Source organism: Lasiodiplodia theobromae (assembly GCF_012971845.1).
Source record: "Lasiodiplodia theobromae strain AM2As chromosome Unknown scaffold_6, whole genome shotgun sequence".
Taxonomy (NCBI): Eukaryota; Fungi; Ascomycota; class Dothideomycetes; order Botryosphaeriales; family Botryosphaeriaceae; genus Lasiodiplodia; species Lasiodiplodia theobromae.
This window is the reverse complement of record NW_023336552.1, coordinates 463,302-488,111: the sequence shown is the minus strand read 5'-3', so window position 1 is coordinate 488,111 and position 24,810 is coordinate 463,302. Positions and strand designations below refer to the sequence as shown.

General features: G+C 55.7%; 5 protein-coding genes across 5 annotated transcripts; 4 read left to right on the top strand and 1 right to left on the bottom strand.

Moving 5' to 3' along the window:
• Positions 1 to 229: 229 nt before the first annotated feature.
• Positions 230 to 1,573, top strand: LTHEOB_2413 (Tetratricopeptide TPR-1; the record flags this gene model as incomplete). Its single annotated transcript, XM_035511223.1, has 5 exons — positions 230 to 242; positions 298 to 365; positions 421 to 430; positions 490 to 915; positions 975 to 1,573. The coding sequence occupies 5 exons, from the start codon at positions 230 to 232 to the stop codon at positions 1,571 to 1,573; spliced, it is 1,116 nt and encodes a 371-aa protein (XP_035364122.1).
• A 2,528-nt stretch (positions 1,574 to 4,101) lies between these two features.
• LTHEOB_2412 (Map kinase kinase ste7) lies at positions 4,102 to 5,462 on the bottom strand (the record flags this gene model as incomplete). The annotated part of the gene is made up of 5 exons (XM_035511222.1): positions 4,102 to 4,167; positions 4,266 to 4,325; positions 4,380 to 4,905; positions 4,960 to 5,117; positions 5,178 to 5,462. 5 exons carry the CDS (start codon positions 5,460 to 5,462, stop codon positions 4,102 to 4,104), a joined length of 1,095 nt encoding a protein of 364 aa, XP_035364121.1.
• A 1,163-nt stretch (positions 5,463 to 6,625) lies between these two features.
• On the top strand, positions 6,626 to 11,073 carry LTHEOB_2411 (Transcription elongation factor spt6; the record flags this gene model as incomplete). The annotated part of the gene is made up of 4 exons (XM_035511221.1): positions 6,626 to 6,799; positions 6,864 to 7,037; positions 7,088 to 10,769; positions 10,826 to 11,073. The coding sequence occupies 4 exons, from the start codon at positions 6,626 to 6,628 to the stop codon at positions 11,071 to 11,073; spliced, it is 4,278 nt and encodes a 1,425-aa protein (XP_035364120.1).
• Positions 11,074 to 14,172: 3,099 nt separating this feature from the next.
• Positions 14,173 to 15,378, top strand: LTHEOB_2410 (uncharacterized protein; the record flags this gene model as incomplete). The annotated part of the gene is made up of 1 exon (XM_035511220.1): positions 14,173 to 15,378. One exon carries the CDS (start codon positions 14,173 to 14,175, stop codon positions 15,376 to 15,378), a length of 1,206 nt encoding a protein of 401 aa, XP_035364119.1.
• Positions 15,379 to 17,997: 2,619 nt separating this feature from the next.
• LTHEOB_2409 (Ras GTPAse-activating protein) lies at positions 17,998 to 22,825 on the top strand (the record flags this gene model as incomplete). Its single annotated transcript, XM_035511218.1, has 2 exons — positions 17,998 to 20,917; positions 20,973 to 22,825. 2 exons carry the CDS (start codon positions 17,998 to 18,000, stop codon positions 22,823 to 22,825), a joined length of 4,773 nt encoding a protein of 1,590 aa, XP_035364118.1.
• Between the last annotated feature and the right edge of the window lie 1,985 nt (positions 22,826 to 24,810).

The window sequence follows — 24,810 nt, the reverse complement described above, 5'->3', positions numbered from 1 at the left end:
TTTGGGCCCTGGAGTGCGCGAAGGGGCACCAGTCGGCCCGCGCTCGGGCGTCATCGCCGAATGGAATCTTCCTGAAGCCGCGACTCCAGCCTGCTCTCCACGACTTTGCGCGCATATCTTTTGGCTGTGCTTTCATCTACATCTTGCAGGTACACTCCAAACGCGCACCCTGCATCTTTCCTCAGTTCCGGTCTCTGGTCTCCTTCCGCTCACTACGCACCACGCAACAATGGCCGATCAGAGTGAGTGCAACCCCGCGCGAAGCTGCCTGGCCGCGCGCTAACCTTCGATAAACAGAGCGCTCCCGTGTCTTTTTCGACATCCAAATCGGCTCTCAGCCCGCCGGTCGCATTGCCTTTGAGCTTGTGGGTGCCTCCTGTCTTTGCTTGTGCTGCTCTTACTAGAACTGACCATTCGCAGTACAATGATAGTAAGCACCCCGTCGATCCCGCCGTTCCGTAGCCTCGTAATAACCACCGGCCATCGCAGTCGTTCCCAAGACTGCGGATAACTTCCGTGCACTCTGCACCGGTGAGAAGGGTGAGGGCAAGTCGGGCAAGCCGCTGCACTACAAGGGCTCCGGCTTCCACCGTGTCATCAAGCAGTTCATGATCCAGGGTGGAGACTTCACTGCTGGCAACGGCACTGGCGGCGAGAGCATCTATGGCGAGAAGTTCGAGGATGAGAACTTCGAGCTGAAGCACGAGAAGCCCTTCCTGCTGTCCATGGCCAACGCCGGCCCTGGTACCAACGGCTCCCAGTTCTTCATCACCACCGTGCCTACCCCCCACCTTGACGGCAAGCACGTTGTTTTCGGTGAAGTTATCAACGGCAAGTCGATCGTGCGCCAGCTTGAGAACCTGCCCACTGCCGCCCAAGACAGGCCTGTCCAGGAGCAATACCCTATCATTGCTGGTACTACATCCCCTTCCTTGCCTCTGTGTGTCGTGAATTGATCCTAAATTTTTGAACAGACTGCGGCGAACTCACCGGCGAGGACTACGAGAAATGTACCGAACGCATTCCCGACAGCACCGGCGACCCATATGAAGACTTCCCCGAGGACCAATCTGAGGAGCTCACTGCGCCTCAGATTGCCAAGATTGCCGCAGATCTCAAGGATATGGGCAACAAGGCTTTCAAGGCTGGCGACCTCCGCCTCGGTCTCGCCAAGTACCAGAAAGGTCTTCGCTACCTGAACGAGAACCCCGAGGTTGAGGAGAAGGATCCTCCGGAGACCAAGCAGCAACTGTCTTCCCTCCGCTTCCAGCTGCACAACAACAGCGCGCTCCTGCAGAACAAGTTGAAGGATTATGAGGGCGCCGCCAAGAGCGCAACCTACGCGCTCGAGGTCCAGGGTACCTCCGACGCTGACAAGGCAAAGGCGTACTTCCGCAGAGCCCAGGCCCGTGAGGCCCGCAAGAATGATGAGGAGGCTATCCAGGATTACGAGGCAGCCCAGAAGCTTGCGCCCAATGACTCGGCTGTCCTTAACGGTCTGACCAACGCTAAGAAGAAGCTTGCCGAGTTTAAGAAGAAGGAGAAGGCGGCTTATGCCAAGTTTTTCTCTTAAAACACTAAAGGAGGGTAGGGATCAGAGGCAATGATATCCATCACAAGAGTACCTGCTGCCATATGGCTACGAGCTATGTATAATGCTGGCGTTTGAACGAGCGAGGTGTTGAAGGCGTCTACTCAGCGGGAAGAAATAGGCTTGCTGCTAGGCCCGTCATCTTGGGGAACGAAAATACAATTGATCCAGGGCTCGGTGGCGTTTGACCAGATATATTCCCCTTTCTACCCAAGACTTTCAGCAGAATTGCAGCCCCATTTGCACGTCTGTTTACCAGGCGGTTCGGCTCGCTTTTGCTGATCACCTCCGCTTTGAACGATAGATGCTCTACACTAGAATATCGAAACTTTCATAGGAGTGAACAAGGTTGTTTGACTGCGTGAAGACAATAGTAAACATACCTTGTCAATAATAGTAACTGACACCGTACTATCCCGACTACAATAGAGCCTCCGATTGCATCCTACAAGAGTCAATGGGGTCTAGGGTGTTTTCAGCGAAAGCTCACGGTTATTACTCAGGATACGGACATACGCGCGTTTTGCTGCCATTATGACGGGTTGTAAGTTTAGCTTGCCGCAGCCGACGACAAGTGAGTTGAGCTTCCCTAAAACCTTTCTTATTCGACATAGTACCCTACTTATTCTAGTGATTGTGTTCGGCTTTGAAATGTGTTTTGTACTATCCTGAGACTTGCATTCGTCTATTAACGCCCACATCTCCTAGTACAGGAATGCAATTATTACTAGTCATGACCTTCTTCTCTTCGCCACCATTCGGTAATTGCGAGAGATAAACTGCTCTTTAGACGCTGTAGCTATGGTAGTAGCGGGTTATGGGAGATTTGAGCCCTTCGTTTCCTATGAAGAACTTCGCTGCATTACTACTGTGATTACGATATAATAGTTTTACATGACTTCAATACGACACACAGCTTTCCGGGGTATGTTTCTTCTTTGAATTGTAAAATCATTCAATACCTGAAAAAGGAAGTTCTAAATAACTTAATCGCAGCCAGATTGTTTGGAATAACTAAATGCAAGGAAATAAGCATTCATTAATGACATATTTGACAAGCGACAATTGAGAACAGAAAATTTAGAAGTCATATTTCGAAAGACGGCATTATGTATCTAGTTAGCTTATCATTGACTCCCCATGAATGAACTCAAATATCATACGCTTCATCGTTTCAACATTAGACGTTTTATGAAGTTGTTTATTAGGAGACATAGCTGTTCATTTACTTAAAAGACGATGAACAGGACGAGTTAATATGCACGCTGGCGCTGCGATTGATGTTGCCTACAGGTATTGTTGGTGGTTGGTCATTGGATAGGCGGCTTGAGAACTCAATGGCGATAAATCCAATAGACAATCTTTCAATTGAGAGGACGATACTCTGAGGAGAAAAAACATATCCTGTTACATTAAAGCCTTCAATTTGCTTTAATTGCGGAGAGGGGATGGGAGGTGGGTGCATCATTTGTGTATGAAGCCGCAACTGCTCTTGGGAGGTCGGAGCAACCACCGGGACGTGAGGGCGCCTAGTGATACAGCGACTCACCCATCAGCTCGAGCACTTTCATTTCTGCGCATGAGGTGTTGTCATGGTGTCGTCTCAGAAATTTGCTTACGGATCATTCCCCTGTTCGGCCTGCTTCCCGAGGGGGCACGGATACGTTAAATCCGCGCGTTCTTACGGATCGTCCGTTTCATAGTCTCTTGAACGTCTGAGGGGCCCTTGTTTCGACGCTCTCGGTTCCCGATGCACCCTGTGTTTCGGCCCCAACATATTTGAGCAGAGATGGTGCTATTTTGGGCATGTACTGGAGATAAGAGGAACGAATTTTGAGGACGATCCTACAACGAAAACATCAGCGGCGGGATAGATCAAGAATCAAACCACAGTGTCATTGATATAATGCAGATTTCTTTCCGTTTTCGCAAAGATTTCGAAAAAGCTTGAAAACGACTTCCCCTAATAAACCTCCTGCCTCCTATCCTACGAACACCCAAAACTCCACCCCTTCCCGCCACCAGAAGATGCGTAGGCTGATTTCCGGAATTGGACACTGACAGGATATCCTTGAGAAAAGTTGATCGGAGACGGGAGACGGAAAATAAGGGAAATCCCTATGGATGGGGCGCCGATGAATGCTATGAACCCAACGACCTAATCCAACACAACGCGGGAAAAGGAGTCTCCCCAGCACACCAGTGCAAGGATCAATGCCTGAAACACGTCTTATTAATGCGTGTTCGCAGTGCAGCTATTCATCCTTTACTTCCAGTGGCGGCGTGACTTGCATGACACCCTGAGATTCAGTCTCATTAGGATTCTGCACTGTTTCTCGCCCATATGCAGCGCTCAAATTTTCCTCGGCGGCTGCGGAAGCGGGTTGCTTGGCGGGGGTGCTGGCCTGATCGGCAATTGCATGGGCTGACCGCCAGATAGTTGGCCCGCGCTGCTAGTCCTGGCTGGGTACTGTGGTCTCTCTCTACCGTCTCTGGAGTCTTGACTACCGCTAGAGCGTGGGGTATGGCTCGAGGTGGGAGTGTGACGGCCATTGGAAGCAGAAGACGGCGTTGGGCTGTGACTCGGGGATGCGCGGAGTTGTTCACGCATCTTTGCAGATGCAGGTGTCGGCTGCAGATGGGACTTGCGGTTCTGGCGCTCCATCATACTAACCGCCCACGCCTCGAGGTCCACCGGAGTACGCTTAGCAGCAAGGAGGAAGGGGTCCGTTTCCTGTTTGAACAGTTAGCTTAAGGGAAAAGGATAGAGGGGTGACGAGGCACATACATATAGATCCCAAGGCGTTGGCCGCTCATCCGGATTCTTCATCAGACAGCGCGCGATCATCTCCTCCAGAATCGACGGGAAAGCATCGCTCTTGGGAAGCTTGGGGGCGGGCTCGAGCACAATCTGCTGCAAGAGGTCCAGAATGCCCTGCGGTCCACCGGTTTCGTCGTCCGCGTCGCTGTTGAAGGGGAATTTGCCAATGGCAAGCTCCATCAGGGTCAATCCCACACTCCAGACATCCGACTTGACTGTGTATTTTGCGCCCTGGATCCTCTCCGGGGCCATGTAGGTGCCGGTTCCGACGAATGTCTCCGCGACCGAGCCCTCCAGCTCGCTCGAAACACCAAAGTCACAAATCTTGATTTGTCCCCGAGAATTGACCAGGATGTTGGACGGCTTCATATCGCGGTGCATGATCCGGTGCTGCTTGTACAGGTACGAGAGGCCGCCAAGAACTGCTTCTGCGATCTTTCCCAGTACATCGACGCGGACGGGGCCAAAGTTCTTCGAGATGCCGTCGAGCGAGCTGCATTCCTGTTAGACTTCTCCTGGTACTCCCGAGAGCCGTGGGTCACCTTACCCGCAGTCCATATACTCCATGCACATCACAACATCACCCGACTCATTCTGGAAGGCGCCGTAGAACGATACAATGTACGGGCAGGCGCAGTCGTGCATGATGCGCAGCTCGCGCACTATCCGCTTGCGGACTTCGTTCTTCGCCTCGACGTGGATAATCTGCAGGGAGATTGTTAACAATCGGGACAGCTTCGGATTTAAGCAGATAAATCCACGCACCTTGCGGGCCATGATGGCCTTTGTAGCAGCATGCTGGACCTTGCTGACGGTGCCTCCGTTGCCATGGCCGAGCTCTCTTATCACGATGAGGTCCTCCGCTCTGAGGTCCAGCCTGAACTCGACGCCAATCTCCAGCTGGCCGGCGGCCCTGTCGTCGTCGCGGCGCGATCCAGGCAGCTGTGCGTCGGCGCCAGACTGCGCGGCGCGCGGCTGGGGCGCATTCAGCGCCAGGCCCTTGACGTTCTTCCGCTTCATCGTGCGGACTTTGAACTGAGAATCCGCCATGTTGGGCGCGTGGTTGCGTCACTGTGCTCGATGGGCTGTGGGGGGTGTGGTGGGCGGTGGGCGGTGGGCTGGCGGCCGCAGAAGAGGTCAGGAGTTGGAGGGACGTAACGGCGGCAGAGCTGCGAGGGCGTTGCGGCGGCGGAAGCGTGGTGCACCAATCGGGAGTCCGCTGGCGAAAGGAGGTACCGGGTGTGGTGCCCGTCGGGCAGGGCGTCTAACTATTGGATTGCCGCTTTGGGCGCGACGGTGGGTCCGGTTGGAGGGTAGAGTCGCTCAAGGACAGCAGTGCTGGTCGGGTGCGAGCGAACGAGGTGAGCAGACAGGACAACGGCGCGCGGTGGGCTGGAACAGGATTTTGAGCGGCGGTGGTGGTTAGCGGGCGTTTGCAGTCGAGAACGCCGTGACGCGCTGGCTGGGGCGTGGGGCACGGGGCGTGCAGTGGGCGGCGGTTCAATCAGCGTCCGAACAGCAGGCGGGCACTGGTGGTTCCTGCAAGCCGCATCGCGGCAGCTCTGCTATTTGACCAGTGGCACAATGAGACGGAGTCGCAAGTCATGAATATCACGGACTAGCGGCAGCGGGGCTGTTTCACTGCGGAGGCTCCTCTCTGCATGATCCGCAGAAATCATCGCGCGCTGCTCTGAGCGCTCAGGCTTCAACGCGGCCTGGCGGCCACGTTCAGTTTCACATGTGCCTACGGGCGCCGGCGATCTTACAGACGAGATGCGTTGCGTTTTGCCGCTCCTTGCGCGTGCCATCGCCTGGCAAGCGAGGTGATGATGTGAGGCCGTTACGAGCAACTATAGCGGCCGGGTTCATAGGACACGGCGCACAGAGGCGAGCCGCCAGGACAGTGTCCGCTTGTCTCTCGCTGCGCGGAGGGGTCGGGTCGGGTACGGCCCGACCTGCGGTTATGTCAGCGGCCCAATCCGGCGGGCGGTGAGAAAATGCTTGGCACGCCGCCGCCTTGGCGCGCTCAGCTTTCATGTTCACTGCTGGCGTCGCGGTGACCAGCGCTGCTGCGAAGCCGACAACTCCATCCACCAAACGCGCCCGAGCACCTCGGCCAGCCTCGTTGTCGCGCGCCCCCGCCGGCGCACCGCTTTCCCGCCACGTCAGCTACACAAGCCTCGCATCTCGCCGGCCGATCGTAACTTCACAACATGGCGCATCCCCTGCTAGACACCGCCGCCGAGCTAGGCAGCGAGTCTGACGACGGCGACTACGACGAGGAAAATGCCGGCCAGAATGAGGGCAAGCCGGCCCGCAATACACGCGGAATGGACGACTCCAGCGAGGAGGAAGACGAGGACGACGACGAGGAAGCCGCCGCCGCTGTAAGTATCTGCGCCACCCTTCTCCTGCCATTGCGTCAACACGCTCACCTTACGTCCCTTCTAGATTCGCGAAGGCTTCATCGTTGACGAAGATGAAGAGGATGAAGAGGAGCGGCGCGCCCGCAGGCGCGAGAGGAGAAAGAGGCGGCGGGCCGAGCGTGAGGAAGAAGAAGCTGCCTTAGACGAGGAGGACCTTGACCTCATCGGCGAGACAGTCCCTCGGGAGCAGCCCACTCAGGTATGCGTCTGTGTGATCCTGTTGTGCAAACTGGTTCTGACGTGCCATAGTCCAAATTCAAGCGCCTCAAGCGCGGCCACAGGGAAGAGCGTCCGGAACGAGGCCCCCGCGGTGTCGACGATATTTTCTCCGATGAAGACGAGGACCTTGGCGACGGATATGACGAGAGGCCCTCCCGCCGGGAACAGAGGGGCGGCGTCACCGATGAATTCGCCGACTTCATTGAAGAAGACGTCTTCGACGACGAAGAGGGCTTACAAGACGAGGAAGACCGAGAGGTCGCCAGGCCTGGCAAGAGGACCGTTGCCGGTGTGGGTTTCCCGGAGGCTGGATTGGATGAGGCCGAAATGGAGGATTACCGGAATGCATTCGGCGATGGCACAGAATACGACTGGGCCTTGGAGCTTCAAGAACAGAAGGACGAGGAGGAACTGGGAGACGAGAAGCCTTTGGAGCTGAAGGATGTGTTCGAGCCATCCCAGCTCGCAGAGAAGATGATGACGGACGAGGACAACACGATCCGTTTTACTGACGTCCCTGAGCGGTTCCAGCTTGCTAGGAAGCCATTCAAACCACTGGAACTCGACGAAGATGAAATGGCAAACCGTTTGGGTGTAGAGGCCCTCTGGGTATCCAAACTCCTCTGGCCCAAGAAGCGCCTTGGCCAAAGCTGCGAACAACCCTTCCAGAAGGCCGTTCGAAAGGTCTTGGAGCTCATGAATATCGAGGATCTGGAAGTTCCTTTCATCTTCAACCACCGGAAGGACTACTTGATCCACTCCAGCTCCCAGCAAGATCAAGACGACATTGACGGAAATTCCGGGCCCCAGCGACTTCTCACTCAAGCAGACCTATGGGAAATCTTCGAACTGGACTTGAAATTTCGAGCTTTGTCAGAGAAACGAGAGGCCCTCATCAAGACCTACGACACGCTGAGGACCATTTCAAATGTTGAGGATCCTGTGTTCGAGATGCTTCTCACAAAGGCCGAATCGATTGAAGAGATCCAGGACATCCAAGACTACATCCATTTCACGTACTCGGCTCAGCTCAAAGACGTCAATACCATGGAGGCGGAAGCCGGCACTGGTGTCCAGAAACGGACGCGCGGCGGCAACACCGTGTATGAGAGAATCCGAGCAAGCAAGGTCTACAACCTTGTTCGTGCCATTGGCATCACTCCTGACGATTACGCGAAGAACCTGCAGAAGGAAGGCCACCGTTTGTATCCTGAGGATCCCCAAGAAATGCCAGAGGATATGGCCGATCATCTATTGGAGCCTCCGGAGTACCAGACTTCCGCTGCAGTCCTGCGTTCAGCAAAGGCGATGTTTGCGGAAGAGCTTGTCATGAGCCCGAGGATGCGGAGCATTATGCGACGCACCTTCTACACCAGTGGACTTTTCGACATCTACCGAACCGAGAAGGGTCTCCGCAAGATCACTGAGGATCATCCGTACTACGAATTCAAGTATCTGCGCAACCAGGAGTACACAGCCATGGCTAGGAGGCCTGAGTTGTTTTTGCGGATGCTTAAGGCCGAAGATGAAGGCATGGTTGAAGTCAAAGTCCGCTTGCAGAACTACGACAGGATCAAGGAAGAGTTTAGGTCACTGCTCAGCTCGGATGGAACTAGCGATCGTGCCGCGAACTGGAACAAGTTTCGGTCAGAGATCCTGGATATGGCTTTGCCTAAGCTCGAAAGGATCATTGCCAAAGGTGTCAAGGAGACTGTCAAGGCAGAGTGCGAGAATGCTCTGGCCAGACAATGCAAGGACAGATACGCAGAGAAGTTGGATCAGGCGCCGTACAAGCCGAAGGGCATGCAACTTGGTACCATCCCCAGAGTTCTCGCACTGTCCAACGGTAACGGTATTCCTGGCCGCGACGCTGTCTGCTATGCCTGGGTTGATGAGGAAGGCCGTGTGCTCGAGCAAGGAAAGTTCAACGACCTCCGACCTGGAAACAAAGAAAAGTACATTCCTGACGCGAAGGATATCGAGGACCTTGTTGAGTTGATTCAGCGGCGGAGACCCGATGTCATTGGCGTATCCGGCTTCTCCGTGGAGACTCGCAAGCTCTACAAGGATCTCCAACAAATCGTGGATGATCATGATCTCCATTGCGCTGACTACGAAGACGAGGACGGCAACGAAAAGAGCGACAAGCTTGAGGTCGTCATGGTCAACGACGAGATTGCACGACTTTACCATACCAGCGACAGGTCCAATGTGGATCATCCTGGCCAGCCTCCGTTGGTGAAGTACTGTATCGCCCTAGCCCGTTTCCTGCAAAGCCCCTTGAAGGAATACGCTGCTCTCGGCAAAGACATCATCTCAGTTTCCTTCGACCCGAACCAAATCCTTCTCCCGCAAGACAAACTCATGAAGTACCTGGAGATGGCGATGGTGGACATCGTGAACCTTGTCGGCATTGAGATCAACGATGCCATCGCCGACTCTTATCTCGCGAACTTAATCCCGTACGTGTGTGGTCTTGGGCCAAGAAAGGCACAGCAGCTTCTCAAGGTCACCAATCTCAACGGCGGAGTTGTATACACGAGGGACGAGCTTGTAGGCGACCCTGACAAGAAGGTTCTTCCATCCGTTGGCCCCAAAGTCTGGACGAACTGTGCCAGCTTCCTCTACATCAGCTATGACCCGACAGAGCCAGAATCCGACTACCTGGACTCCACTCGTGTGCATCCTGAAGATTATGATCTTGGTCGCAAGATGGCGGCGGATGCACTTGAGATGGACGAGGAAGACATCAAGGCCGAACAAGATGAGAATGGCCCCGGCGCGGTAGTAAAGAGGCTCATCCGTGAGGATGCTCAAGAAAAGGTCAACGACCTGGTCCTGGAAGAATATGCCGAGCAGCTGGAGGCACAATTCCATCAGCGAAAGCGCGCCACCCTCGAGACCATCCGTGCCGAATTGCAGGTGCCATATGAGGAGTTGCGCAACAAGTTTACTTACATGACATCTGACGAGATCTACACCATGCTCACCGGAGAGACTCGTGAGTCGCTATCTGAGGGCATGATTGTTCCCGTGAAGATTCGACGTGTCTTCCCCGACCACATCGAAGGACGCTTGGACTGCGGCATGGAAGCCATCTGCAACGAGCCTGAGTTCCCCAACAATGTGGGTGGGGAGCGTGGTATTGACCCGAGGCAAGTGTTTCAGTCGAACCAGACTGTGCAAGCAAAGGTTACCTTCCTTAATCGGAAGGCATTGTCCTGTCAGGTTTCTTTCAACGAGAAACAACTTAAGGATGGTCACAACCGGCACATCGACCGCCCTCGAGGTGAATGGGCGGATGACCAAGAGAAGGCCGACAAGGACGCAGAAGCCAAGGAAAAGGAAAGCAAGACCGGTCGCGCTCAGCGTGTCATCAAGCATCCTCTCTTCCGCCCTTTCAACGCCGCCCAGGCGGAGGAGTTCCTTGGCTCTCAAGGTCGGGGCGATGTCGTTATCCGGCCTTCTTCCAAGGGATTGGATCACCTTGCTGTTACCTGGAAGGTGTCTGACAACATCTATCAGCACATCGACGTATTGGAGTTGGATAAGGAGAACGAGTTCAGTCTGGGACGTACTCTCAAGATCGGTGGTAAATACACGTACAGTGATCTTGACGAGTTGATCGTACTTCACGTCAAGGCTATGGCCAAGAAGGTCGATGAGATGATGACGGACGAGAAATACCAGAGTGGTAGCAGGGCGCAGACCGGTAGGCATTTCGCATTACGAATCCATGAACCGTAATTCGCTAACAAAAGTCTACAGAGCAATGGCTTACGACTTACACTGAAGCCAACCCCAGACGTAGCATGTACGCGTTCTGCATCAACCCGAAGTTCCCTGGGTACTTCCATCTCTGCTTCAAAGCGGGCCAACAAGCTGAGCTCGCTTCCTGGCCTGTGAAAGTCATCCCGAATGCTTTCGAGCTTCAGAAGAATCACTACCCAGACATGCGTGCGCTGAAGAACGGATTCAAGCTTCTCTTCGCCAATAACGCCGCTAGGAAGCGGTAATCGGGGAATTGGGCTTTGCGCAATTTGGTTTAGTATGAGAGATGGGGTTTAATTTGCTTTTCTTCGGAGCGGTCATCACTGTTCCGTCTGTTCTGGCGTTTTGATTGAAGACCGGCAGCTCACATGCCGATGAGGGTCACTGCAGTCCCGCGTGGGAAGAAGAAAAACAACCCCCAAACCGAACATATCCAGCTTGAGAAGTGGGCGTTTTTGTTTGGTTTGTTCTTTTCGAAAGCTTCGGCCTGCTCACGATGATATCGTTGGTAGCAGAGGCATGCATTACTAGCAGGTGACTGTAGGGGTTGATTGGCGGGAAACAGAAATTTTTCAAAAAGTATGTACTCCGGGTTCAGAGCAGGTTTGAAATCCGGAAATGAAATGGATGACTGAGCAACCTAAACACATCATGAGGACAGGTGTGCTGTGTGATTCGCAAAAGTGATATTGAACTTTCCACTACCCATGCTATTCAACCACACCATCAGCAAAGCTTTTTAAGCATGTGTCGTGATCTTCAATGGTTCACAACTCTGATACCAAATTGGATCTACCAGATTGGTTCGCTTGGTATTCTAGCAAAGCTGGGCCAGACTTTTGTTTTGCAATTATTTACATACATGTTGTCCATTTATGTATGGATGGGCGACTCGACCACGTTGTCTGTTGCAGTACGGAGATTCATACCAAAAGTCCCGTCCGCCGATCGCTGCCAAATTCCGCGCCAGGGCGGACGAGACTTTTGGTATGAACGGTCCATACTAGACCTCACATTCACACCCACATCACTGCATGGTCATGAGACTTGGGAAAGGAAAAAAAAGGAGGTGGCGAAAGCTTAGAATGAAAGGCTTAAAGATAACAACACATCTGGGACAAAGCGGGGGCGGAAAGCATGGGAGACGAACAAGCACGAGACAAAGAAGTGTGATAGAGACAGGGATGCGGCATGGGTGTGGCACCCAGTCACGGACGGAATTCACCTTCGGCCTTCCTTCAGTCATGCGCTGAGGTTTCAGAGCACGCAATGGCTTGTTTTGACCTTGGAAGACTCACGACTCTCTAACGGCTGAGCATGATGCATCGTTCCTAGGCCGATTGCAGAGGCTGGCCGGTGGTGTTCATGTAGAGAGATAGTGTAGATGCAATCAACGCGTCAAAATTTGCGCGCTAAGACAATTGTGGTTCAATGATCAAACCCCAAGTTCTTCACTCTCCCGCAATCCTCGATTGCAAAGTCTAGTAATAAATTGCGATCTGGACGACTAATCTGATACGACTTGGTACGAACCAACTACTTAGGCAAACGGGCCGTGCTGGCATATTTAGCCTCCACAGATCTGTGACGATTCCGAAGTCCATCAGGGTTGATGTCCGTCCCGCAGTCTTCTAGCGCAGCGCAGAAAATAGAGAAGCCTACGGTAATTAATTTCACCCACGTTTAACGGATTGCGTTTCCAGATTGACGGTGCGCGCTCGCGCAACAGAAGAGCACGACCAAAATCCTTACGCACATCGTTCTTTCGGGCGGCTGAATGGAAAATCCTACGAGCCTCGGCAACTTCCTTACCGACATGAACAAACCGCACTGACATTTGCAACTCGGTAATCTCAGAAACGAAAGAGGTAGAGATGCGGGCCTCTGGACGCTCCGTGGAAGGTATCACAAGTCCAAATTTGGCTTCTCTTTATACTAGCTTCGGCAAGTTTAACTGGAAGGGCCATGGTCACGAGTCAAAGGGCTACGCTCGTTTTTGCCAGAAGACAAGGTTTGAGTAGTCTCGTGGTTGTCGAGGTAACTTCGCCGAAGGTTCGTCGTCGATAGGGCAGCAAACGAGTCGGTGAGTACAGGCAGCAGACCCACCACCATGCCTTGGTACTTTCCAAACGTTTTAAATGCTCCTGACCCGGAAGATTGGAAGGGCTTAGATTGGGCAGCACTCGGGTATGACGGGCCATACCGAGATAGCCAGGGGCCAGCATGCGCGCATCCAAGGAGGAGCCGGTGCCGCGGTGCTCTGGTAACGTGGATGCGCGGCAGCCCCAAACAATCGAGTCGAAGGAGATCATGACGGCATATGCGAAGCAGACACAGGCTTACCCGAATAGGCACTGCACGAAGGCGGGCAACACGGCCGAGAGACCGAGCGTTGGGGTCACGCAGCAGCCCCCGAATCATTACCACAGAATGTCAATCTCCGCGCAGGCGATAAGCGGGTGCAGCCGAGAAGCCAGGCTGATACGTATACAGGCTGCGTGGCGGCGAGCGGTGTCGTGTCGCGCGCTGGCTGCGGCGAATTACTCGTGTTACTTGCCATCAAGCCCAAACGTGACGGGTGCCGATCAGCATTACCACCGGCGTCATAGGGATGCTTGGATGCTTGATCGACAGGCGGCGGCGGCTCCTGAATCAGCTGGGAGTGGGCGGTCGGCGCTGGAGTGTCTTGGGCCGGATAGTACGAGCGAGAGTGAGGTGAGAAGGGCAGGCCCGAGGCGCCGCTTGGCGGGGTGGACCCTTTCCAACGGCGCGTTAGCTGCCTGCGGCTGCCGGCGGAGGTGCTGTGCTGCGTGACATCGGGGCGGCGTCGTCATTGGCAGTCGAAACCCACAGTGTAGAGGCCTGCTGGCATCATTGCAAACAGGGGCGTGAAGATGCGAGGCGGCGACGATCGGGCGCGCCGGCCAGCAGGTTTCTGCTGGTCCCCGCCGTATGATCCCCCACTTGCCCTGCTGCCACGAGGGTGCGGCCTGGACTTTCGGCGTGCAGCCTTCCAAGCTTGGACTTTGGCCTTGGGTCATCCGGCACATGACGCGCCTTCGAGGACCGTTGCGCTGAAGCGCCCGTCAAACACTCTCCACGTCGTCCGTCCTCTTCAGACACGCCGCCCTCCAAGAGCCCAGGGACCGGCCAATCCTGCGTGATTCTGCGCATTCGCCCGCTGCCTGCTGTGACGCCTGCTTGACTCCGGCCCTGAAGCCATCGCTCCCAGCGCCGCGCCTCGCCCAATTCCCGCTCCCCAGCGCAACACCACTCTCTTCGCATCGCCTCTCCACCGCCCGCCAAATCTCCTCCCACTCTCGACCCGCCCTCCGAGCGACTCAATGAGCGCCCTGCAGGAGCCACCCAAGGCCATGCCTGTGGGCCCCAGCCCGCGCAATTCCTCCGTCGCCCTGTTGCCAGAGCGCCGCACCACCGGCGACGGCGACGCCGCCAACGACGACGCAGCCGCGACCCCAAAGTCGGCCGGCAAGCGCCGCTTCTTCGGATTGGGGCGAAAGAAGGACAGCGCCGATAAGAAGGAGGACAAGCCCGTCAAGCAGCAGGACCAGGCGCCGCCGCGCACCCCAGCCGGCGTGCCTGCAAACGCGACTGCGCCGCCGTCGCAGTTGCAGACAACGCCTGCGCGCGCTGCCGTGCGTCCTATTTCACCAAGGCATTCGCCGCCCGTCGATGCCCGCCAGGCCTTTGTCTGCACGCCTCAGGGCAGTCCGCGCGTCTATGCTTCGTCCGCCGCGTCCCCTAGCAGGGGTTACAGATCCTCCTCGCCGCGGCTCCACTCGCCGGCTTCATCGCAAATATTCGAGCGCAATGTGCAGGAGAACACCCTCCCGGGCGAACTTTCGCCCGCTATACCCTCGCACATCCAAACCGAGGATCACATCCCGCCGGTGCTGGAAGCTTCGGCCCAGGCCATCACGGACGATCACTTGAACCCGGATGAGGTCGAGATCGTAATGCACGCTGCGCACCAGCCCGCAGCATCCAGCATCGCCGCGAGTTCCGGATCCACCGAGGCTGTGTCGTCGCCGACGATCGACGAGGTGGCCTCTAAGTCGGAAACGGATGACGGGGCCGATGGCTCAAACTACGGCTCCTTTGACAAGGAAGACGTGCGCCGTCTCTCCTTCATCTCCTTCGCAGATGTCGTGCAAGCAGAACACGCCGAGACCAGCCGCGACTCTATCCACCACATGTCTCTCTCATCGACCGCAAATCGTTCGCCGTCTCCTGTCCGGAGCCCCGCTTCTTCTCGCGGCGTCGGCACGAGCCCCCCAACCAGCGGTGCTCCCAGCATGAAAGGAATCGACGCGAAGGTACCACGTATAGGCGGTGCGCCTGCAAGTCCGACTCTTTCTCAGGGTGCTTACAGCCCGCCGCTGAGCGGCGGTGAGCTCATGGTCGAGACAATGCGACAGGCATTGAGGAAGACTGGCAGCGGTGACTTGAGCGGCGCGAGAAGCCCGAGCCAACCCATGAGTGCTGCTAGTCTTGAGCCAGAAGGCTCAGATCGACCGCCATTCAGGTGAAGGAGCCAGGATCATTGTGGTTGGGCACGAGTTACGACGTCGTACTGCTTGGCAGGCTGAACATGCGAAATGTGAATGGTGATGAGAGGGGCTGATGTGTTCAGGCTTGGCCACCGCCATGACGGTGCGAGTACGGGTAATCTGGGTGCTCAGGATGCTCAGCTGGGATGGACCTGTGCAGATGGCTAGGTATGCTTTGGTTCGCGGAGTACCCCTTTTCTGCTTTTTTCTACGAACGCCTTTTCTGCTTCTGCCTGACTTTTTAGGTTGGTTTCTTTTTCCATTCTTTTTTTTTTTTACGGGCAGAAGATTTACCATGGGCGCATGTTGGCGTGGTTTGCTCTTTCAAGCAGGCAGATTCCCCTTCGCGGTGATGGTTGTTTTTCTCTGTTCTTGATTTTTCTGTGGGTGGGGTCTATCTCTCATCTTACACGTTAAATTTTTTTTTTCCGTGCTGGAGCATGATGGAGACGGATTCTTTACCCCTTTTTGGGACGTTTATACCGATTGCGATGGATGACGGTTAGTACACACGTCATGATTGAGATACTTGTTATTGAGATACACCGAGTATGGCAGAGTTGCATTTGCTTACGGATCTGCTTGTAGCAAGCATGTGCACCAGGCGCAGTGGGGGCGACTTGTCGAGAGCTGATTCACCGGCTGTCAGATGGCTGAATGCTGATTCATTGGCAGAGGCCTGATGAACTGACTTCCCACAGTCGGGCTAGAACACGGGACACGTCTCTCCTGTCGCTCGGGCTCTGTGCTTACAAGGAAGGCTTTTTGGGACCAAGAAGCCATGTGCTGATCAGCCTTGTACAATAGACGCGGTCCCGGCAAATGGATTCGGGCGGCTGGTAAGCGACACAAGCGCACGACACTTGTGAAAAGCTCTATAGCTGCATAAGGCAGTCAATTAAAGAATAGATGGGGCACAAGACCCTATTCGGCGCCCGACTGACATTCTGATACAAGGCAATGGGTGCCTGACGGCCTTTTTAACTCCATTGCCCGGCCATTGACGCCGACATCCAGGTGCAGCTTGCTGCAGCAGCGCAGCACAGGTACGTACGGGCCGTTCACCCGGCTTAAAAAAAAAAAAAAGCAATGCAAGACAGGGACAGAACGTCAGGAACCCGCCCTCATTACAGCAGCAGGCCATTGGCGGCTGCACGGCGGGTGTTTCGAGGTCACAGACGGTGCGAAACAACGGCAGCTCAGGACGAAACACGGTTGTGGCGCCACGTATGTGGTGCTCGGAGAGTTAGATACATAGGAGAATTATTGACATGGCTCGTGGCCCTTGTGCAATGCTGGAGCAGCAGGCATTCAAACGGGCAGCCAGCTGTCCGTTCCCAGCGCCACGGTAATGAGAAAGGGCGCAGGGAGCCCCGACGGGTGGCTCGAGTGCTCGCTGCGCTGTTCCAAGCGAAGGGTCTGGGACTTCCAGGGGCGGGAGAGGCAGCACGCAGATGGCGGCGGGTCGCTCCCTTGCAGCGTCGTCGGCGGCGCGCCCAAGACGCTGACGGGCGCTGCTGATGGACGACTAGCAGTGGGCGGGGCGGGCGCCGATTGGGAGGGCAGCGATTCGACGGCTATGGTACGGGGGCGGGCGCGGCAGGCCGGCGGGCGCTGGGCGTGGAGCGGCGGTGCTCAGTGCGCGGCGCTGCATGCGGTGAGCGGCGCCGTTGGGCAGTTGAGCGACGCTGGGCGTGGATGCATGCGTGGAAGCGTCAGATCGAAGGCTTGGCCTCGCAAGGGGAGAAGTGTGTCAGCCAGCGCGGTGCAACGGCGGTGCTCAAGCAGATCGCTGCATGCACCTGGGTGGACTCCAGCGGGCTGCTCGGGGGGGGAGCCGCACCGATGGGCAGGACCGGCAACCCAGCACCAGAGGCGAGTCGAGCATCAGGCCTGCCCGAGCGCCTCTCTTCCCGCTCCGAGCAGGCGCCCTAACCGCTGCGGGCACGCTGCTGGGCTTCCCTGTCGCATTGGCACGAGCGCCCGGCCCTATTCATCGCTCGAGCGAAGGCAGAACCACGAACACCAGGCCCGCCCTGACAAACACCGCTCTCATCACGTCCACCGCCGCCCATTCCCGCTCACCAGAGAGCGCACAGAGCCGCGCCCTCCTCCCACCGACACTGCGGCGCGAGCGAAGGCATCCCCAGCGCGACGCAGCACCCCCGAGCTTACCGAGCCTCTCGCTCGCCTCCTGCTCCTGCGAAGCTGCTCCTGCGCTGCGAACGCCCCGGCCCTGCCCCCGAGCCCCCAGCACGACCGACGCCCGCATGCCTCCCTGACCCGCGGCGCCAGCACGATCGTCCTCCACACCAGCGAACCCTCGCCGACGGCAAACCAATGCGGGCGCTCGCCATCGCTACGGGTCGTGTTCATTGCGTTATCGCCGCGCAGGTCTGCGTCTCGCTCGGGCCTCGCACAGCCGAGTCTGCTCGCCAGTCACGCATACACAACCACACGTTACACGCGGCGGGCGCCAGTGGCAGGCGTCTGCAGACCAGCTGCGGACCGAGTGGTCTCTGCGGACGAGCGCCGTTTGCTTGAGCCCGGAACACCACCACAAGCACCACCCGCACGGCCGCCGACTAGTCCGGCATCATGGACACCGCCCGGCCCTCGCGCCGCAAGAAGACGGCGACTTCTGTCCCGGAAGACGCACCCTACGCTCAGGATGAATCGCCGTTGCCCAGCGCGTCCTTCTCGCAATCTTCTTCCACCATCCGCCCGGTTACCCCCGAGTCGAACCCAGACATCGCCCAGTCCGTCCCCGACGACCACCTGCAAGCCGACTTCAGCACCGCAACCTCTCCCGCGACTTCTCCCAAGACCCTGGCGCGCGACGGCTCTAGGCACATGCACCGCGGCCTGGTCAACCGCACGGCGACGGCGTCAAACGATGGAGAGTATGCGATGAGGAGCTCCCGAGAGCCCTCCAACCGCCCGCGCACCCGGACCATGGAGGAACGGACGTCCAGGGACCGCTCGCCAGCTTCCTTGTTTCAGAAAAACCGTCACCGCATCGGCTCAGTCCACTCGACCGGTCAGGTCCCCTTCCAGGGCCTCGACGATACCGTCACCTCCATCGGACACCCATCCACCATCTCGCCGCCTCCCGTTGCCTCTTCGCGGAACAACTCGGGCTCGCGGGCACGCCTGATCAAGCAGCCGCCGCGGCCCACGTCTCCGCTCCCCCATTCACACTCGGCCCAACCGGATTCGTGGGTCTCGCCGGTCCCTGCCTCAGACGCAAAGAAAATACTCAAACTTATGCGGTCGACGTGTGGACGGATGAAGGGCATGTTGGCTTTCAGAAGAGGGGATACGAGCCCTTGGGCGTTGTCGTACTGTTACATCAACGAAGAGACTGGCAGCTTGGTATACGAGCCCAAGAACGACAACTCCTACCACCGGACTCTGATTCCGGATCTGCGAGGTTGCCGTGTCAAGACTGCGTACGACGCGGAATCCTACACCGCATACATCGATGTTAATCTGCACAATTCTAACCTGGAGGTTCACCTCCGCCCTCCGACCCAGGAGGAATATGATTCGTGGTTTGCAGCTCTCATGTGCTGGCAGCCCATCCGCCCCAAAGGAATCCAGAACAAAATGGCGAAGCCCCAGCAGCCACTTTCAAGCGCAAGCGGCAGGCCGCCGCTCGACAGCCGACGGCATTCCGAGATCTCTCTTTTGAAGGAGGCACCCATAATAAAAGTTGGAAAGATGATATTCTGGGATACAAATGTATCATTTAGCAACAACAATACCGGTACTCCCAAGTCCGGCCAACCCGCCGCGACTGGATCGGCTCGACCTGCTGCCGGAACCCGCGTGCAGAGCTTCGGTGCTCGCAGGTGGCGCCGTGTGTCTTGCACTCTGCGAGAGAACGGTGAGCTGAAGCTGTACTCTGACACTGACGTCACGCTCGTGTCGGTGGTGCAGCTATCGCAGCTTTCACGATGTGCGGTTCAGCGGCTGGATCCGACCGTCCTGGACAGCGATTTCTGCATTGCCATTTACCCTCAGTACACGTCCACCTCCACATCCTTGTCTCTTCTCAGACCAATTTTCCTGTCTTTGGACTCGCGGGTGCAATATGAGGTCTGGCTTGTCCTTCTTCGCGCGTTTACGATACCCCAGTTATACGGCCCGAAACAACCTTCGATCAGTCTTCCAGAAGATTTGCAGTCGCCGGGGTCTCAATCGTCACAACTGGCCCAAGCGCAAAACGCCTTAGACATGTTCCGCATGGAACGATCTCTCAACGTTCGCATCATCGAGGCCCGGCTAAGCCCGCCCTTGAGCCCCAAGTTTGGGGAGGGCCGCGCAATTCATCATGGGCCACGTCCTTCATCAGGGAACAAAGAACTTCAAGGTGGCTATTACGTCGAAGTCCTCTTGGATGGCGAAACTCGCGCAAGGACCATGATCAAAGACGCTTCGGATCCTTTCTGGCGGGAAGAGTTCGATTTCCAGGATTTGCCAGCGGCTTTGTCGACGGCCAGTCTGCTGCTCAAAAAGCGGCCGACGACACCGCCAAATAACGGATCAAAGGCCCGGGACTATGCCAAGGACCTGGCAAGAGATGCCTTCTCTGGCAACGACAGTTCTGGGGGTTACGCGGGCATCTCTTTTGATCAGACCTGTGGAAAAGTCGACGTTTATCTTGATGATATGGAATCTGGCCAAGAGGTGGAAAAGTGGTGGCCCATGGTTAACATGTATGGCAACTCTGTTGGCGAGCTGCTCGTTCGTGTCAAAGCAGAGGAAGGGGTGATTCTGATGGCGCGGGATTATCAGCCAATGTCAGAACTGCTACATCGCTTTTCCAACGGACTAACCCTCCAGATCGCAACGATGATACCGCAGGAGCTCAAGAGATTAAGCGAATGCCTCCTCAACATCTTCCAAGTCTCTGGCCAAGCCGGCGAGTGGATAATGGCCCTTGTTGAAGAGGAAATCGACGGAACAGCCAAGGAAACCTCCGTCAGTCGGCTTCGTTTCAGTCGTCGCTTGGGTTCAGGCGATGCCGGTGACATGACCTACTCCAACGCCGGTGATCGCGAATTGGTCGTCCGTGATTTGGGCAACAATGCCAAACTCGAGGCAAACCTGTTGTTCCGCGGCAACACTCTATTAACCAAGGCTCTCGACTTCCACATGAAGCGTCTCGGCAAGGAGTACCTCGAAGAAACACTTGGAGAAAAGCTGCAGGAGATCGCAGACCGTGATCCTGAATGCGAAGTCGATCCAAACCGTATTGGAGACCCCCACGAGGTGCAGCGCAACTGGAAGCGGCTCATTGGCCTGACCGAGGAGATGTGGGAAGCCATTGCTACTAGCGTTCACAGATGTCCTGCAGAGCTGCGTTTGATCTTCAGGCATATCAGAGCATGCGCAGAAGACCGCTATGGAGACTTCCTGAGGACTGTCACGTACAGTTCCGTCAGTGGCTTCATCTTCTTGCGTTTCTTCTGCCCGGCTGTTCTGAACCCTAAGCTTTTTGGCCTGCTGAAAGGTATGTTTGATTGATTCAAGTCAGGGTTGGACGGGGCACAGCTAATGTTCAACAGATCATCCCAAGATGCGCGCTCGACGCACTTTGACCCTAATCGCAAAGTCGCTCCAAGGTCTTGCCAACATGTCGACTTTTGGCGCCAAAGAACAGTGGATGGAGCCCATGAACTCATTCTTGAATGGCCACCGTCAGGAATTCAAGAAGTTCATTGACGATATCTGCTCGATTTCGCCGAACACCTCGTCCGTCTCGCCGATCCCTCCTTCGTACAGCACGCCGCTCGCAATCTTGCAGCGTTTGCCACCCACCAGCAGGGAAGGTTTCCCAAGCCTGCCGTACCTCATTGACCACGCTCGGAACTTTGCCGAATTGGTCACACTGTGGCTTGACAACACGGGAGAGCTTGCTGAGAATCTAGCGCAAGAGGAGGGTGACCTGGCAAAGTTCCACAACATCTGTGTTGCCCTCAACGCCCGAACACGTGACTGTCTGGAACGGGCCGAACGCGCTGAAAGACCCAGCAGCACCCTCAGCGTCAAGTGGGAAGAACTGGTGGAACAGCTGGAGCATACCTCGATATCTCCGGCGTCCGAGTATCCACCACCGGTACCCACAGAATCACCGCCACTCGGTTTCGAATCAGGTAGCCTGAGGCGGAAGCACAGAGACACGGAGACGAGTACCGGATCGGGCACTTCGGCGCCGTCATCTGCCATTGCTTCAGCCCCCATGTCGCCAACGTCAACAATCGGGACTTTGCCGATTCAAGGCGGGCCGATGTCCCCCATGTCCCCCACCTTGCCAATTCAAGGGGCGACTAGTAATGTGACCTGGCAGCGTGACCCCTGGGATTTTGCCGGGCGTGAGCGCGACGCGCAGCGCGTCTCAGATACGCCGACCACGTCAACAACCGCGGGGACGTTGGGCAGTAACCGCAGTCTCTCGCAGAGGGCCACGCACCATCGAGTCGCGGCGTCTTCCCCTGCCCGTTCAGCAGCATCTACAAACAATACCCCGCGTTCCTCGAGCCGATATGCGCCCAGCACCGAAGGTGGAAATGCAAGCCAGGCCGGTAGTGTGAAAGGCAGCATTGAAGAGACGAGCGACGAGGAGGATGTCGATGACGATGGGGAGAGCAGCATGGGTGCTGACATTGCCAGCCACGGAAGGCACACGCCCCCGGGTTCGTCTCATGGATTCGAAGAACGCATGGGTGTTAGCGAGCAGCAGCTTCTTCACCACAGCGTTGGCCATGGCAGTTACCCGGCCCCTGTGGGAACTCCGCCTCAGTCTGACTGGCCTCGGCCGGCGCCTATTAACGGACCAGGAGGCATGGCAGGCGGTAACTTCACTATGCCGAACAGTGTCTATCCCGCCAACCCGCATTCCTCCTACAACAGCGTATCACGTGTACCTTCTCAGCAAGCTTCATACTCGACGCTCCCGCACGCGCCCGGAGTTCAAAGCATGGAGAGCAGCGTGTACAGCGATCCTGGTCATTCGACGCCGACGTCAATTTCCACGTATCACGTGGGCCCCGTCGTCCCTACGCAGCATTCGCCCGGTGGTCTTCTTGATGAGGATGGCTCAGAAAGTGAGACGACTGCCTTGCCACAGGTGGCCAGGGGAGACCGGAACTACAGCGATGTGCTGGAGAACCTGAGCAGAAGCGAAAGAGAAAGCAGAGGGCTGCGCAGTCTTGTCTTCAAGAAGAGGACCAAGGACGGCAGAGACCGCGGCGAAAAAGAGCGGGAAAGAGAGGAGAAAAAGCAGCGGAAAGCGGAGAAAGAGGCGGCGAAGGAGAAGGAGAGACTGGAGCGAGAGAGGGGGAGAGAAAGAGGTGGCACGCAGAGAGGTCGGGAGAGGATGGGGGACTTGAGCGGCGACCTGCGAGCTGACGACGAATGACTATCGCCGGCCCCGTCCCCATATTTCATGTCTTTTGTCCTGCATCGCGACGCGAGTGATTAATTCTTCGCGAATCCTGGGAGGCGCCAATTTCTTGCATCCTTTTGCTTTTTCTTCGTTGAAGAATGTTTGGAAAAAGGGTGGCATGGTGCTTTTTGGGATGAAAAATGTTCTGTCATTGTTGGGAGAGGGGTCATCATTTCGAGCATCTTCTCTTCGACCCTTGTTTACGAACCTTGTCGTTGTCTTTCTTCACATCACTTGCATAGAGATTCCCCAAAGAGGTGGGCCGAGGTGTCAGGGGGGATTTTGATCCTTTTTTTTTCTTGGTGGACGAAAGCGAGGAAGCACGTTGAGGAAGCGGAACGATCCGTGGGAGATGAAAGTAGCATTTACTGGGTGTCTTGTGTGTTTTTATGCGTTTTTACCTTGTTTTGCTGTTCTTGTTGTCATTTTGCTGTTTCTACATAGCGGACCCTACTGCACTACCTTTTAGTTGATGATGTCTACGATAGGAAGGAGGCCTTTTAACGTAACCTACCACCGCTAGTACCTACACCAGACACACGATACTTTATACTTGGGGCGGTCCTCCACATTTTCTCTTCCCTTGTCCGAGTTTCCTCTTCACCCTTTCCGTCAATCCCGAAATCTCTCCTACACGACATGCCGCGCAGCCCCATAGTTCAGCGTCCTTGAGTCCGTTTCTTTGCTGGGATCAAGGGCACGCTCATGCATGTACGGGCGCACAATACCTCATTTCCTCCTGCGTGGATTTGAGGAAACCGTAAGAAGCTGGGAGTTATAGGATAGGGAGAGAATGTCTTCCCTCCACGGTGGCAGCCCTCTGCCACAGACACAGAGGTGAACCATCTACCCTGTCGCCCTTTCTTCAGAAACGTTTCCCTACCGCCAACAGGATCCATCCGACCACCAACGATGCGCTGCTGCACTACCCGCAGTCTTTTTCTCTCTACATTGCCCCCCTCCCTCTTCGCCGGGAGCAATCATCTCCAGCCACTGGCTGCCAATCGCTCGTTGGCAGCTTTTCCCCTCCCACTCCGCTTTCGAACTACTTCCGTTTACGAAAAGTGCCGCAGCCCTTTTTTTTTTTTTTTTTGCAAGGAAAGAAGAAGAGGTGTGCTTTGATAGCTTCGGTGGCTTCTCTCCTTTCCTGTCGCTCGTTGCATATTTTCCCTTGTCTGATGCCCTCGTTTTGCGTCTATGTAACACTGTGTTGTATTTTTGTCGTTCAAGATGGCATTTGCACCCTCTTTGCATGTGCTTCATTCCCTTCATCTCTTTTTTTTTTTCCATCTTTTCGGGTGGGGTTCGTGTCTGTACAGTGGGAAAGCTCTGCATCGTGCTTTTTCTGAAGGGATAGCAGCGAAGGGTAAGACGTTGGAAGAGTAGGGGAATGAGAAAAGGAGCCACAGGTGGCGATGAGGGGTCGAGGGGCAATGACATGAGAGCTGGGCTTGATGAGACAGGTGGATTACGAGGAAATGTGGATAGGGAGAAGAAAAAAAAGCAGGTGTACGATTTTCTATTTTGTTTTCCTGAGGATGGGGGAGGCCTTTTCCCGAGCATGGGAAGAAGGGAGGAAAGAAGCGGATTAGTCTGTCGACGCTTCTGGGTTGATATATTTGACAGACCTTCCTGTATGTATGTACGTACTTAGCGTATAAGGTATAGAAAAGCCTTTTATGCAAGGAGTTTAAATATATCGGTCAACGTCTCTATGGAATCTTCGTTGGATCACCGATGATACGCACTTCGGTTGACGCCGTTTAGAAGACGAACGTCTCTGAATACTGAGGTGGTGGTGGGAAAGCAGTCATGAATTACTAGGCCTAAGAGCCCTCGACAGTGACCTGAAAATTTATTCACAAACAGAAGGGATATCAAGCAGTTGAAGAAAAGAAAAGGAAATACCTCCAATCCAGGCCTAGGGCGAGAAGCCACTGGTCAGGAAGAGGATGAAG